The sequence below is a fragment of the Somniosus microcephalus genome, chromosome 15 (genome assembly GCF_052327205.1).
Source record: "Somniosus microcephalus isolate GS21.2 chromosome 15, FLI_Smic_1.0, whole genome shotgun sequence".
In the NCBI taxonomy this organism is placed as follows: Eukaryota; Metazoa; Chordata; class Chondrichthyes; order Squaliformes; family Somniosidae; genus Somniosus; species Somniosus microcephalus.
Window position 1 is genome coordinate 89720887 of NC_141001.1, and position 16990 is coordinate 89737876.

Sequence of the window (16990 nt, forward strand, 5' to 3'; positions counted from 1 at the left end):
AGCTGGGGTCCTAGGACCGATCCTTGCGGTACCCCACTAGTCACTGCCTGCCACTCGGAAAATGACCCGTTTATTCCAACTCTTTGCTTTCTGTCCGCCAACCAGTTCTCTATCCAAGTCAATACCTTGCCCCCAATCCCATGTGTCTTAATTTTGCACACTAATCTCTTATGCGGGACCTTATCGAACGCCTTCTGAAAGTCCAAATACACCACATCCACTGGTTCTCCCTTATCTATTTTACCAGTTACATCCTCAAAAAATTCCAGTAGATTAGTCAAGCATGATTTACCTTTTGTAAATCCATGTTGACTTTGTCCGATCCTGTCACTGCTCTGCTATTACATCTTTTATAATGGACTCTAGCATTTTCCCCACTACCGATGTCAGGCTTACCGGTCTATAATTCCCCGCTTTTTCTCTACCACCTTTTTTGAATAGTGAGGTAACATTAGCTACCCTCCAATCCATGGGTACTGTTCCAGAGTCTATCGAGTTCTGGAAGATGACCAGCAATGCATCTACTATTTCTAGGGCCACTTCCTTAAGTACCCTAGGATGTAGATTATCAGGCCCTGGGGATTTATCGGCCTTCAGTCCCATCAATTTTCCTAACACCATTTCCCTACAAATAGTTATTTCTTTCAGTTCCACCCTTTCATCAGACACTATGTTCCCCGGCATCTCTGGGAGGTTATTTGTGTCCTCCTTTGTGAAGACAGAGCCAAAATATGTATTTAGTTGGTCTGCCATTTCTTTGTTCCCCATTATAAATTCCCCTGATTCTGACTGCAAGGGACCTACGCTTGACTTCACCAATCTTTTTCTCTTCACATATCTATAAAAGCTTTTACAGTCAGTTTTTATGTTCCCTGCAAGCTTACTCTCATATTCTATTTTCCCTTTCTTAATTAATCCCTTTGTCCTCCTTAACAAAGGCATGGATGAGGGTTTCAGCAGCAGATGCGCTGAGGCAAGGGCGGATACGGGCAACGCTACGGAGGTGGAAATAGGCGGTATTATGCCACGGATCTGTGCTCAGAACCTCATTTCAGGGTCAAGTATGACACCAAGGTTGCGAACAGTGTGGTTCAGCCTCAGACAGTTGCTAGGGAGATGGATGGAGTTGGTGGCTAGGGAACGGAGCTTGTGGTGGGGCCCAAAGATAATGGCTTCGGTCTTCTCAATATTTAATTGGAGAAAATTTCTGCTCATCCAGTACTAGATGTCAGATAAGCAGTGTGTCGATTTAGAGACCATGGAGGGGTCAAGAGAAGTGGTGATGATGTAGAGCTGGGTGTTGTCAGCATACATGTGGAAGCTGACGCCGTGTTTTTGGATAATGTCGCCAAGGGGCGGCATATAGATAAGAAGTAGGAAGGGGCCAAGGATAGATCCTTGGGGGGCCCCAGAGATAACAATACGGGAGTGGGAAGAGAAGCCATTACAAGTGATTTTCTGGCTATGATTAGACAGATGAGAATGGAACCAGGCGAGTGCAGTCCCACCCAACTGAACGATGGTGGAGAGGCGTTGGAGGAGGGTGGAGTGGTTAACCATGTCAAAGGCTGCAGACAGGTCGAGAAGGATGAGGAGGGATAGCTTACCTTTGTCACAGTCACAAAGGATGTCATTTGTGACTTTGATAAGTGCCATTTCAGTACTGTGGCAGGGGCAGAAACCGGATTGGAGGGATTCAAACATGGAGTTCCGGGAAAGATGTGCACGGATTTGGGAGGTGACAACACGTTCAAGGAGAGGAAAGGGAGGTTGGAGATGGGGCGGTAGTTTGCAAGGACGAAGGTGTCAAGGTTTTTTTTTTGAGAGGGGTGATGATGGCAGATTTGAGGGAGAGAACAGTACCTGAGGAGAGGGAACCGTTAACAATGTCAGCTAACATGGGAGCCAAAAAAGGAAGTTGGGTAGTCAGCAGTTTAGTGGGAATAGGATCAAGGGAGCAGGAAGTGGTTCTCATGGACAAGATGAGTGTGGAGAGGTCAAGAGGGGAGATCGACGAGAAACTGGAGAAAGATGCGAGTTCAGGGCTAGGGCAGTGGGGAACCTTAGAGGAAGTTTGGCCTGGTGGGTTATGGGAATGAAGGGAAGTGGTAGAGGCAGCAATCATCCACGATAAAGCCATAGATGGCAAGGGCTTTGTTCGCAAAGGAATGGACATTCTGCAGGGAGATGCAGAGAGGGTCGGTGATGGCTGATCCACTGCCAGAATCCACAAGGTCAGTGCTTGGAGGGGTGAGTTGGATGGGGAGGAGATTGGCAAGATTAGTCCCCCGCAGGGGCGCTGGACAGGAAGGTCAGGGAGAGAGTAGGATGGGAAATACATTGAGGTAATAAATATCAATATTGCCTTGTAAAATGAATCTTTTACAAAATTAAATCTTGTGATGTGGCCATCACTAGCAAGACCAGCATTTATTGCCCATCTCTAGTTGCCCTTGAGAAGGTGGTGGTGGCCCTTCTTGAACTGCTGCAGTTCGTTTGGTGAAGGTGCTCCAACAATGCTGTTAGGTAGGGAATTGCAGGATTTTAATCCAGCAATGATGAAGGAACAGCGATATATGTCCACGTCGGGATGGCATGTGAATTGTAGGGAAATGTGGAGGTGACGGTGTTCCCATGCACCTGCTGCACTTGTCCTTTTTGGTGGTGGAGGTTGCAGGTTTGGGAAGTGCTATTGTAGAAGCCTTGATGAGTTGCTGCAGTGCATCCTGTAGATAGTATATACATTGGTTCACCGTTGGTGGAGGGGGTGGATGTTTAAGCTAGTGAGTAAAGTGAATGACTTTGTCCTAGATGGTGTCGAGCTTCTTGAGTGTTGTTGCAGTGGCATTCACCCAGGCATGTGGAGAGGGCAAGTGGAGAGTATTCCATCACACTCCTGACTTGTGCCTTGTAGGTGGTGAAAAGGCTTTGGGGAGTCAGGTGGAGAGCCATTTGCCTCAGAATACCCAGCTTCTGACCTGCTCTAGTAGCCACAGAAATTATGTGGCTAGTCCAGTTGATTTCCTGTTCATTGTCGACCTTCAGGGTGTTGATGGTGGGGGACTCAGTGATGTTAATGCCATTAAATGTCAATGGGAGATGATTAGGCTCTCTTGTTGGAAATGGCTATTGCCTGGCAATTATGTGCGTGAATGTTACTTGCCACTTATCATCCCAAGCCCGGATGTTGTCTAGGTCTTGCTGCATTTGGGCATAAACTGCTTCATTATCTGAGGAATTGCAAATGGAGAGGAACACTGCAATTATCAATAAACAATCCAACTTCTGACCTTATGATGGAGGGAAGATCATTGATATAGCAGCTGAAGATTCTTGGATCTAAGACACTGCCCCGAGAAACTCCTGCAGTGATGTGTTAGAGCTGTATAGCCACTGGAGAGTTTACCCCCTGATCCCCATTGACTTCAGTTTTACTAGGGCTCCTTGGTGCCACACTCGGTCAAATTCTGCCTTGATGTCAAGTGTAGTCACTCTTACATCATCTTACCTTCGGAATTCAGCATGTGTCCATGGATTGGAGGATAGCTAATGTAATCCCACTATTTAAAAAAGGTGGTAGAGCAAAAATGGGGAATTATAGACCGGTAAGCCTGACATCGGTAGTGGGGAAAATGCTAGAGTCCATTATAAAAGATGTAATAACAGAGCACTTGGAAAACAGTGACAGGATCGGACAAAGTCAACATGGATTTACAAAAGGTAAATCATGCTTGACTAATCTACTGGAATTTTTTGAAGATGTAACTGGTAGAGTAGATAAGGGAGAACCAGTGGATGTGGTGTAGTTGGACTTTCAGAAGGTTTTCGATAAGGTCCCGCATAAGAGATTAGCATGCAAAGTTAAAGCACATGGGATTGGGGGTAAGGTACTGTCTTGGATAGAGAACTGGTTGGCAGACAGGAAGTAAAGAGTTGGAATAAACAGGTCTTTTTCCAAGTGGCAGGCAATGACTAGTGGGGTACCGCAGGGATTGGTGCTAGGACCCCAGCTATTCACAATATATATAAATGATCTAGATGAGGGAACTAGGTATAGTATCTCCAAGTTTGCAGATGACACAAAGCTGGATCGGTGTGTGTGCTGTGAGGAGGATGCAGAGAAACTCCAGTATGATTTGGACAGGTTGGCTGATTGGGCAGATGCATAGCAAATGCAGTATAATGTGGATAAATGCGAGGTTATCCACTTTGGTGGCAAAAACAGGAAGACAGATTATTATCTGAATGGCAATAGATTGGGAAAGGGGGAAGTGCAACGAGACCTGGGTGTCCTTGTGCACCAGTCGCTGAAGGTAAACATGCAGGTGCAGCAGGCGGTTAAGAAGGCAAATGATATGTTGGCCTTCATAGCGAGAGGATTCAAGTACAGGAGCAAGGATGTCTTGCTGCAGTTGTACAGGGCCTTGGTGAGACCACACCTTTATTGTGTGCAGTTTTGGTCGCCTTATCTGAGGAAGGATGTTCTTGCCATGGAGAGAGTGCAGCGAAGATTCACCAGACTGCTACCTGGGATGGCAGGAATGACGTATGAGGAGAGATTGGGTCGATTAGACTTATATTCGCTAGAGTTTAGAAGAATGAGAGGGGATCTCATTGAAACTTATAAAATTCTAACAGGACTAGACAGACTAGATGCAGGAAGAATGTTCCCGATGGCGGGGAGTCCAGAACCAGGGGTCACAGTCTAAGGATAAGGGGTAAGCCATTTAGGACAGAGATGAGGAGGAATTTCTTCACCCAGAGAGTGGTGAACCTGTGAAATTCTCTACCACAGAAGGCAGTTGAGGCCAATTCATTAAATATATTCAAGAGTTAGATATATTTCTTAAGGCTAAAGGGATCAAGGGATATGGGGAGAAAGCAAGGACAGGGTACTGAATTTGGATGATCAGCCATAATCTCATTAAATGGCGGAACAGGCTCGAGGGGCCAAATGGCCTCCTCCTCCTCCTATCTTCTATGTTTCTATGTCCATGTTTGGACTAAGGCTGTAAGGAGGTCTGGAGCTGAATGACCCTGATGGAACCCAAACTGGGCATGGATGAAAACTTCTGATGCTCTATTCATAATAGTAGCAGGTGGGGAGGGGGCTGACCCTATGAGATGCAGTCAGAAGTAAGTGCAGGTATTTGTAGCGATAAATGCAACAAAAAGATGGGTTCAAAAAGTATTTCCAAGCAGCAGAGATCAGTGTTTGAACTCTCCAATCTCACAAGTTCCTCACTTCCACCTTGATCAGATAATCTTAAAAGTTGCTGCGCTCATATTCTCAGTCTAACTTATCCAGAGTGCAACAACAGTGGAAACCCAGTAAAACTTGCCACAGTTACAGCATTGGCTATCAGTTGGACATATGCAAATAAGGTCAGTGGGTGAGCGGATCGCGGGAAGGCTCAAAAAGCGTGAGGGAACTTGGGGAAATCTTTTAACGGCGCATAATGGGTGGAAATTACTTCCACCTTGCTGACAGAATTTCCTGCGCCATTTCTGCACTGATATTCACCCCAACATTTCTACAAATGTTAAGGTATATCCCAGTGTAGGGATAATTGGTTTAGGTTTTGAGATTTGGCTTTGGAGACCTTAAAATTAGAATCTCTCAGTAAACCTTCTGGGCATCACACTTTAGGAGGGATGTTAAGGCCTTAGAGAGGGTGCAGAGAGACTTACTAGCATGGTACCAGGGATGAGGGACTTCAGTTATGTGGAGGGACTGGAGAAGTTGCGGTTGTTCTCCTTAGAGCAGAGAAGGTTAAGAGGAGATTTGATAGAGGTGTTCAAAATCATGAATGCTTTAGATAGAGTAAATAAGGAGAAACTGCTTTTAATGGCAGAAGGGTCGTAACCAGAGGACACAGATTTAAGGTGATTGGCAAAAGAAGCAGAAGCGACATGAGGACATTTTTTTACACCGCAAATTGTGATCTGGAATGCACTGCCTGAAAGGGTGGTGGAAGCAGATTCAATAACAACCTTCGAAAGAGAATTGGATAAATGCTTGAACGGAAAATATTTACAGGGCTATGGGGAGAGAGCAGGGGAGTAGGATTGATTGGATAGCTCGACCAATGAGCCAGCACTGGCACGATGGGCTGAATGGCCTCCTTCTGTGCTGTATCATTCTATGATTCTTTCTATAAACTCTTAGCCCGAAAGATTCAAACGAAAGGGTTATACCCGAAACCAGAACCCATCTTTTCTCGTTACAGATGCTAACCTGTTGTGCGTGTTTAGTTCTTATTTATAAATATTTAGAAATCTTATAAATAACCAGAAAAAAATGAAATAAGACTTTGTTTTCCGTGGCAGTATCACTGTCTGGGTTTGTGTGATCCATACGGTTATATCTGTGAAACAACTGAATCGGTTTACACCTCGATTGGCAAAAATGCAGCCAAATAGCTTCACAAAGTTTCCATCCACCACAGAGTAAAAAGTGGTTTGATATTTCAGTGTTACAAAAATGAAGGTTAAGTAGGTTAGTGAGAGGCTGTAAATAAAGTGTGTGTATATCTCAGCGAGCTAGAAACGCGGCTGCAGTGGGACCCTTTCATCGATATCAAGTCGGTAACTTTTTTTGGGGGGAATACTTTACTAACTGGACATGCGATTAACAGTAGCGCTAAGAAGTAGGTCAGTCTAGAAATTTAAGCCGAGGAGATGTTGCGCCCGTTACCGACGAGTGTCGGGAAATGAGCTGGGATCGTTTTGTTTATTGTGTTTTAAATCGTGCCGTCAGTTTAGAGGAAAAGGTCAGCTCCAAGATAAGAATCGCTGGTTTCGGATGTATTCCGCTGTGAACTCTTAAGAGGCGCAAAGTACGGTTGCCAACGCGGAGGAAAAGGAGAGCTCTGATTTTAAAAAAAAGTCACCACGATTCCTACAGGATTCTTCAAAAAAAAAATTAAAGCAAATACAGGGATGGTGTCAGCCCATGGAGATCGCGCTGATGTCTGCGGCTGTCTCCCAGGGGTCGGTAATCTGACAGTGGACACGCCGCAAAATTGTCCTCGGAACCCAGATGTTGGCCTGTTTGGAGAGTCTGCCAGAGGCAGGGCACGTCATCTGAGATTTCCATATTTTTCCTCATCTACAGTGACGAGTGAACAGAAACACTTGTTGAAAAAAAGAGAGACGTGGAAAGAAGAGGGTTTAAAAAAAACCATACTCAACTCAAATTACACCTTACGGCAGGATTGCCGAGGAATCATTGGTCGGAGCCGGGAGAAGAGACTTGACGGGGGAGTTGCACTGGGGGGTCCTACAATGGGAAAAAACTTGTTTCCAAAAGGTCTGACCAGTCGCTCCTTCTGAACAGCGGGTTGGATTAAAGATGCTGGGTCTGAACGTGTTCCATGTCAGCCTTCTGTGCTCCCTATCGCAGGGTTTTTTCAATGGGCCCCTCCACCCGGAGATGTCTAATGGCACTTTTCATCACTACTTCGTACCGGATGGGGACTATGAAGAAAACGATGACCCCGAAAAATGCCAGATGCTTTTTCAAGTCTCCGACGACCGACGTTGCGGGATGGCAGCCGACCTGGAGACTTTTCTAAAGGAGGAGATGACCATTATCAAGAGGCAAGTGGAGGACGCGGCCAGGGTCTTGGAAGGAGTTGGGAAAAACATTGCCTATGATCTGGACGGGGAGGACAGTTATGGGAACTACCTGCGCAGGGAAGCCACGCAGATCGGGGAAGCTTTCTCTCATTCCGATCGCTCTCTGGTCGAGCTGGAGATGAAATTCCGACAGAGCCAAGAAAACGAGGTGAGGGAAGTGAACAAGATTAACGATGAGGTGGTGCATATGCTCTACCACACCAGAGAGATTCTGAGGGAGACACTAGAAATTTCGTCTGGGTTAAAAGATAAACACGAACTTCTCACCCTAATCGTCAGAAGTCATGGGACAAGGCTGAGCAGGCTGAAGAATGATTTTATGAGAGGCTAAGATCTGACTGAACCGCAATGGACGAACTTTCCACGTTCTCCCGTCCTTTAGTAATAACATTTCATTACTTCTGCAGCATATTTATCAAATTCTAATGTGAGATTTGACGGGCAACATGTGTAAATGATTTCCCCCCACCACTTTATATAGAGTATAAACTAACATTGCATATCGAGTCGGTATTGTGGCCAGCGTTCCTATTTAAAGCGAGGAGGTTGTCAAATGGTTCCGTTACCCTGTAGATTTTGCAGTGTTTGTCAGCATTCAGTGTTGTACATGTTTTCGCCTCTTTAAATATATACTGATCTGTTTCAACTCAAACACCGCAGGCAGGTACAAAGTATTTTAATACAAAAAAAAATAAAGGTTTTATCGCGCGATTGAAGAGTACAGCGCTTAGAGTAAACGTCAGTCGTTGCAGCCGTGAGTCGTTTTAAGTGGGTCACAGTGAAGGTATAATAGGCCTTTTTTCGGTTCTTCAACACTAATTCCATCGGATATCAAAAATTAAAACGGAATGGACATTTAGAACAAACCCAGACACTAGGTCTTATTAACATCGTTATTATCCGCCACCTTCGGGACTGCACAGGTCAGAACAAATGACTCTACGCCACACTGCTCGATTACAACACTCTGACAGGTTTGATTGATGATCTGCCTTTAAAGTCTGGATTTGGCAACAATTTCCGCCCTACACCCAAGTGGTGAAACACAGCGACCCCGTATCTAGTTAACAAGTTTGTTTTCTGAACGTGTCTTGTGGTTGGATCTTTTGAAGTTAGCTGCAGGATTTTTTTTGCGGACGCAGGTTTAAAGCGCACGTTTATGAATAGGCGTTTGTAAGCGTGCAGTGTTGAATGGTTCAGAAGACGGAATTTAGCAATAATATGCTGGAACCTGAGCCCTCACACGGGGCTGGCGGATACTGGCGCGGGTTATTTGCCACGGACGGCGCTGTTACCGTGGACACCTATAAGAGACCACAAATGTGCTGGCGCTGCTTCAGCTCTGTGTAGTGGGGGTATCATTACAAGATGTAAAACGGTCCGATTTAAAGAACCAAGTTCTACTCCGCCCCCTCAGAATCTCTTTTTAAAGGGGAACTCTGTACAGAATCGCATATTTGTATTTCATAACACACTGAAAAAAATTTGACGTGTAAAAACATTGAATCCTAAAGTCGGGCAGCACTGAATGAACAAGATCTGCAGAACGGTCTGGGTCATTGGCCGAATAGCTAGTGATGCTGCTTCTGATTTCACTGTATCAGAATCTGTCATTCTTCCAAGCTAATATAGCTGGGATTCACTATCTTAAAACATAAACACATCCTAGATGAAAAATGGATACTAAATCACAAATTCCGTCTTGTTTTTAAAAAAATGGATCTCAATTAAAACTCTCCCTTTTAGGCAACCCGTTTGTTGGTAGGATTTACAGCAGAGCTGGGGCTTTATCTAATCTTAAGGTTGCAGCTAAAGTGTTATTCTGGCAGGACATGAAATGAATTATGGTGTACATCAACACAAAAAAGTGCCGGTATAACTTTGGAGTCTGATTTTAATCCGGTTCCTCACCACAATAAAGCCAAACGACACAAGAGTTCCTCCCAAGAGGTCATCTCACGGCTTAGTACCAAGTGCAATCGAACTTCAGTCCCTGGTGAAGCCTGTATCAGAAAGTGCTCAGGCTTGTTATAAAGTTGGGTCATTTTACTGTTATATAAGAGAGCGGGCATTAGCAATCATATTCTGCTCACATTAATAACTGGTGGGCAGTGCTCCCTCCAGCAGCTAGAGTGCATGTTGTAACTCGCCGCACCTCATTCAGATTTTGCCCGTGTTTTACACACTACAATTACCAGGCTCGCATTGGTAGCTGTGCAGTGTGAAGTGAAGCCAGAGACCAAAGATTGGAGTTAGCAGTGAAGATATACTCTGCCCATCACTCCCTGTGGGGACCACCCGCTTTTTAATCAAATTACCTGAGCACTTCAGAAAACTGGTTTCCCTCCACACTGAAGTTATATGGCAAGCCCGAGTGGTGTATCACAGCCTCCTGGAGAGGGTTTCGCACCACTTCGCTTAAGTTTAGTCTATTTTGGAGTCCGAATGGGACCTGATTGCAGTTATGTTACCACTTTGGCGTCAATGCGTATCCAAAACTGCTCTGCATTCATGTGAAAGTGGCGGTAAAACAGTAGCCCAGATGTCTGATGGTCATGTTCATCTGGCAGTTCTTATTCCCAATTAGAAAATAATAGTAACTCCGGGTTCCTTAATCGTCCTTTACCTGTCTAAAGATAACGAATAAACAGAGTATTACTCAAATTTTAATGTTTAATTGTTAACTTGTGTTTTGGTGGTCTAGAAGGCAGAGTCTGATTACCCCACCCAAACGACTTGTCAAAGCACACACGCCTACTGATGGGGTCAGGTACTTCTAACTGTCCTATAACTATCTCCCAAACTTCCCTCATTTCTCTCCCCAAAACAGGTTATTCTGGTCCTTTCGCCAGCAGGTTAATTTTCCTCAAACAAGTGAGATCAAATGCACATAATTTCAAAATCACCACGGTCTGCTCTGAGGATGGAGAGCGCCATAAAAGGTAGACGAGTCTAAAAAAGGAAACAATTTGGGCCAGTTGCAGGTTTTGATACTTATTTTTCAAATTTTTTTGGGGGGAAAAAAGCAATACACACGAAGGGACAAGACAAGGCGATCCGTCCAAGAGGACCGTGGTGATATCAGGAGAAGCTGATGCCAGCACGGTCTCCCAAGCACACGGCTACGTCTTCAATGAGCGAGACATGACTCATTCTGGAGGGCAGAAACGCCCACTGAAGCTCAGCCAGTGAACCCTTTGGCTGATGTTGTACAGCCTGCACCAACATTTCTGTGCAGTGTGTGGAACACACAAATAACAGTTTTGCACGCCATGTTATACTACAAATATGAACCTAACTTATGTAACATCGTTACATTAGCTATATTTTAGTCAGGACTAATCCAGACATGTTTCTGGATAATAATAGTTCAGGATGGGTAAAGGATACTTTTATGTTAAATATAGCTGATAATTATATAAAACGAAAACAGAAAATGCTGGAAATACACAGAACTGTAGAGAGAAAATTTCAGGTTAACGTTTGATTGTCGTAATTAAATTGTACAAATTAAAACATACAAGTAAAAAAACGCAAGCATGCACTGAAGGCTATGCACGCAATTCCCAAAGATATCCCTCCCAGCAATGCCCGGTCTATATCTCAGATCTTTATAACCAAGCGCTACAGCTCTGTGAGTAAAATGCGATCACATTGGACAGATTCAGGCTACATAATTGCAGTGTTAGGCAGATCGAGGTATGAGGTACCTGTGTACACTTCGTGTATGCAAACTACAATACATTTGTCTGGAATCTAAGCCTTTTGATGTGGAGATTGTTGCTATGAAGGTTCAATGTAACTAAATATTCTTTTAAAAATTAAATATATTCGAAATGACATTACTCTGGACCAATCAGGAAGTAGCTGCCTCGCCCATTCTTAACTCAATAAGCAGAAAACTTGGCGACCAAGGAGCAGAATTCAGGTCCCAAAGGACACATCGCTGTCAAAACAGTTTGCTCCTCGATAATGTTTATTGAAACTGCCAGTAACATGTTTCTCCCCCAACTTTCTTAATTACTGGGCTGATGAAGAGTATACGCTTCCCTGTTCAACAGTGTATGACGTCTCAAAAAGTATTTCCTTTGTAAATGTTATATGACGTGTCCCAAATTTGGGATCAATATTGAACATTTGTGTAAAAAGTTATTTTTTTACTATGTATTTAAACACTCAATATAAGGTTTCAATGATAGAGCAACGTATGTATGCATGTCTAACGCCACTGTACTATGTGCATACATTCAGTGCATTGTATGCTATCACATTTAACAGATCGGGACCATTCTCAAACGTCGTTTGGCCTATTTGTACCACCCCGGTGTACACTCCGGCCAGCTGATTTCAGCATTAGATGCATCTGCTAAATAGTCTTTACTCCTGTTGAAAAATGTAAGAAGTTAGATTGGGCGATTTCAATCCCAAAACTAACAGCATTTTAATTTAAACTTAAGTTTAAAATCTCTGTCATTTATATGCTCATGTTGTTAGATTAATCGCTATTTTGGGCTGCCGACCTATGGGATCATAATAAATGGAATAAAGTGTTGTGGGTGAATGTTTACCATTGCCAGTGATAGATCAGAAGACACGATATCGCAGTAGGCAAGATCATTAGTGAAAATAGCGAGCAGTGCATCAATGCTCTGTTCGAGTTTTCGACTTTATTTTCAAAGAAATGTTGCTGTTCTGTTGGATCTGTGAAAGACAATCAGTACATTAAACTTCACTCACGAGGAAAATCTCTTCTACTTGTCAGCATGGCTCAGTTGCTAATATTCTTGCCTCCCGGTCAGAAAGTCATGGATTTGAGCACCAGCACAGGGCTTGATCACTCAACCTAGGCTCACACTTCAGTGTGGTACCGAGGGAGTGCCACCTTTAGGTTGAGGTGTTAAACCACTGACTGCTTGTTCAGATGGATGTAAAAACAACCCATGGCACAACTTGAGAAGCAGCAAAGGTATTCCTCAACCAACAACGCCAAAACAGATTAACTGGTCACTTATCTCATTGTGTGTGTGATTGTGTTGTGCAAAACTGGCTGCTGCTTTTGACTACAGAACAACAGTGATTACACTTCAAAAGTAATTCACTGGCTGTGTGGCAATTTGGGACATGTAAGGCCCTGTATAAATGGAAGCTCTTTCTTTCTTACAGGGCAACCCAGTACAAATATAGAGATAGCAACATATATTTGGAAAGTAACATTTTTATACTGCATCGCAGCAGCTCGGAATTCAGACTTTTAAAGAGTGTTAAATAAGGGGGCATCAGGAAGTCCAAAGTTTGAACCTCGGTCTCTTGTATACAGTGATCAGGCATTTGAACCCTTCCGTCCCCTTAATGCTGCACTAGAGGAAGGGAAAATCAGCAAGGCTCTCTTCTTCTGATCATTATACAATAACTCTTACTGGAAAAGTAAATGAGTTTGGACACAGGGTGAGAACAGGGTCAGGCTTGGCTACGATGAACCTAAGGTCAAATAGCCTACTGACATATGAGTAATGGCTACTTGGGAGAGTCATCAGAGGGCAACTGCTATTTATGGTACACGCCAGTAAGGGAGTCAACACTTTTAGGAGGAGTGCAAATTGAGGAAAACTATAGAGGGAAAAAAGTAAGAGGGCTCTTCTGTTGTTACAAAGTTTAAAAAAGTATGAATTATTAAAATGTGATCAGCATTCAAATATCTTTTAGAGATAATATTTTAAATATTCTGTTACCACAGAATAATATTACATCTGGGGTTTTATAGTACATGGTGTTGAGAACTCTGAACCACGCTTCATCACCCCAATGTTTCCTTCTGAATTATGGAGTATACATATTTTAGTAAAAGTGTTTCTACATCTTGTAAAAGTACAGCACAGAAATGGGCCATATGTATCTATTTGTTTTAAACACCCTGATGACCTTTTGCAAAATATTATTAAGCACTTATTCAGCATGAGCCATATTCAAAAAAAAATCTAATTTCTGTATGATTCTGGAATTCACATTTATTAGGATAGACTTGATTGAGTGCTGTGTCTGGTAGAAAATTATACAGAAAATATAAATCTTGGCTGCAATTTAAAGAAAAACAGAAAATGCACTTGCAACATTTCATCCTAGCAGCAGGGCGGTTTAATTACATTTTAGTCAGCTAATAAGTGATGGAAAACAATGGGTCAACGCAGTGTTATTATTTCCATAAACCAAACATTCTACTCAGTTTCCGAGCCATTAATCAAATAAAATGCAAAAAGTGTGTTAATTATGCCGTGATAGATGAGAGAGTGGTGTCAAAATAATTCCCTTGGGTTGAAAAAATACTGATGAAAGTTTGAAAATTATTACACTCAAAACAGGACAAAAAAAGCATACAGTAGCTTCAATGCCCCCAAACACCATCATCCCCTATGATCATTCAACAAGGTTATTTAGTGAGTAGCTGAGCCATACAATCTGTGAAGGTCCAAGAATTAAATTCCCAATCTGTGCTGATTTTTTTGATCTCAGCTGCGTCAGCAGTAGGGGCATCATAACTGGTTTCAGCATCCTTGCGTTAGAGAGGGGAAAACCAGCTAGAAATTCCACTCTTGGTTGCTATCCAGTGAGGTATACGTGTATGAGCATCGGGTGAGGGCAGAATTCGGTTTGGCTGTGATGCATCGCGCAGTCGAATGGCCTGCAGGCACTCGCTGTCAAGGCATATAAATGAATACTGTCCGCTTAGACAAGGTACCAGTGGGTGACCAGCACCTCTGGAACTATTCCTCAGCTAGGAGTCAACATCTTACAGGGAGGAGAGGTGAGAAATTAGTGAAGAAAGTAAGGATTGGCTTGCCCTATGGGCCACTGGTTAACTGCGCCACTCAATGTGGTACTCAGCCTTACAGACCAGGAAGGTACCAGGTCAATGCCGAGTTAGATGATCTCAACTGGGTAGGTGTTATAATTGACCTCTGTGAGGACAAGATAGGCACTGATGTCCTCCACAGTTGAATAACCTATTGACAATCCATCTAGGCTCACACAGGAAGAATACTAACTTGGGCAACAATACCTTTGAAGTCTGCACTTTCAGGAGAGGTGAGCTAAAAGAGGAGAAAATTGAAGGGAAAGTATAAAATATTACCACTCAAAAATAAAATCCAGATTTTTAAAAAAACCTGTCGATTAAGGCTTTACAATGGTCTAAGTTTTGAGTACTTCTAGGAAAAAGTGTCTGGCCATCTGATCACAGCTATCATATTCACTGTATATAGGATACTAAGCATGGACATAAGACTCGTCTTTGATTTCAGCATCCGACTGCTCACTGTGTTGAAAGGGAGAGGTCTCAGTCAAATTTGCTATCAAAATTGAGTCAGACTACCAGGTAAGAAACTGCCAGATGATTATTAAAGTTGTCTTGTTTCTTTACAAAAAAATGACTTCAGTCATAAACTATTTCTGTCCTGTGCTCTGGCATTGGATAAAAATCAGCAATTTAACTTCAAAGTATCAGTTATGCAAATCATTAAGTAATGTTCTATTTATACATTGTAGTAAACTTTTTTAAACATCTGTTTGTCAGCAATGTACTTGGAATCTAAAGGTTTCTGCACTCTGATAAAATCAGCAGCCTCTGGTAGTTAATCTTCATGACCACTGCTTTTATGCCTTGTAAAATTCTGAAAATATTTTTGCAAAGTTTTCCAGAACAGTACCAGCAGCAAGTAGACAGAGTAAAATTAGACAAAATGCTTTTGGAAGGACGTTCCTCAATGAGTTTAGCCAGTGAGCAAAACAGACAAAAAGATCTCAAGTTCAATCCCAGTGTGTTGAGTTAGATAAACTCAGAAAGGTCAGTGGTAAGGGTGCTCCAATTGGGATGCAGGGCAAGAACAGGACTGGACTTGGCTGTGATTCTTTACATGGGCAAATAGCCCAACACTTACCATCAAGACTTATACATTAACAATGGCCACTTGGGCATGATACTGGAAGATGCCTATGGAATTACCCGACAGGAAAACAAATCCAGCATCATCAGTAGCAATGCAAGCTAGGTCTGCAGTTACACTACTCAGGTGTATCACTGTGCAGCAGGGGAGGATAAAACTCTGCATCTATGCACTTGTGAGCCGACTGGCTTGTGACCCATGTCAATTTCTTCCTTCTGAGAAGAGCTGGTGAGAGAGATCATTTTAATTACGAGAAATTAAAAGATGGTCCACTGTACCGCTTAAGTTTACAACAAAACATTTTAAAGTGCACCAGTTAAAAAGTGGGTTTTAAAGAAAGCAAAACCCTCTCAACAACAACTTGTGTTTATATAGTGCCTTTAACGTAGTAAAACGTCCCCAGGCGCGCAGGAGTATTACAAGACGAAAAATTTGACACCGAGCCACATAAGGAGAAATTAGGGCAGGTGACCAAAAGCTTGGTCAAAGAGGTAGGTTTTAAGGATCGTCTTAAAGGAGGAAAGAGAGGTAGCGAGGTGGAAAGGTTTAGGCAGGGAATTCCAGAGCTTAGGGCCCAGGCAACAGAAGGCACGGCCACCGATGGTTGAGTGATTATAATCAGGGATGCACAAGAGGGCAGAATTAGAGGAGCGCAGATATCTCGTGGGGTTGTGGGGCTGAAGGAGATTACAGAGATAGGGAGGGGCGAGGCCATGGAGGGATTTGAAAACAAGGATGAGAATTTTGAAATCGAGGCGTTGCTTAACCGGGAGCCAATGTAGGTCAGCAAGCACAGGGGGGATGAGCGAACGGGACTTGGTGAGAGTCAGGATATGGGCAGCAGAGTTTTGGATGACCTCAAGTTTACGTAGGGTAGAATGTGGGAGGCCAGCCAGGAGTGTGTTGGAATAGTCAAGTCTGGAGGTAACAAAGGCATGGATGAGGGTTTCAGCAGCGGATGAGCTGAGGCAAGGGCACTGATGGGCGATGTTACAGAGGTGGAAATAGGCGGTCTTAGTTATGCTGCGGATATGTGGTCAGAAGCTCATTTCAGGGTCAAATATGACACCAAGGTTGCGAACAGTGTGGTTCAGCCTCAGACAGATGTTAGGGAGAGGGATGGAGTCAGTGGCTAGGGAACGGAGTTTGTGGCTGGGACCGAAAACAATGGCTTCAGTCTTCCCAATATTTAATTGGAGAAAATTTCTGCTCACCCAGAACTGGATGTCAGACAAGCAGTCTGACAATTTAGACACCGTGGAGGGGTCGAGAGAAGTGGTGGTGAGGTAGAGCTGGGTGTTGTCAGCGTACATGTGGAAACTGACGCTGTGTTTTCAGATGATGTCACCAAGGGGCAACATGTAGATGAGAAATAGGAGGGGGCCAAGGATAGATCCTTGGAGGACACCAGA

General features: G+C 43.4%; 1 protein-coding gene across 1 annotated transcript; it reads left to right on the forward strand.

Annotated features, from left to right (window-relative positions):
• Positions 1–6716: 6716 nt before the first annotated feature.
• On the forward strand, positions 6717–12388 carry fibinb (fin bud initiation factor b). Its single transcript, XM_086008109.1, has one exon. The coding sequence runs from the start codon at positions 7355–7357 to the stop codon at positions 7970–7972; it is 618 nt and encodes a 205-aa protein (XP_085864235.1). The 5' UTR covers positions 6717–7354; the 3' UTR covers positions 7973–12388.
• Positions 12389–16990: the final 4602 nt, after the last annotated feature.

What these genes read in the sequence shown, in the direction of transcription:
- fibinb (XM_086008109.1), top strand. Translation starts at nt 7,355, where the DNA reads ATGCTGGGTCTGAACGTGTTCCATGTCAGCCTTCTGTGCTCCCTATCG.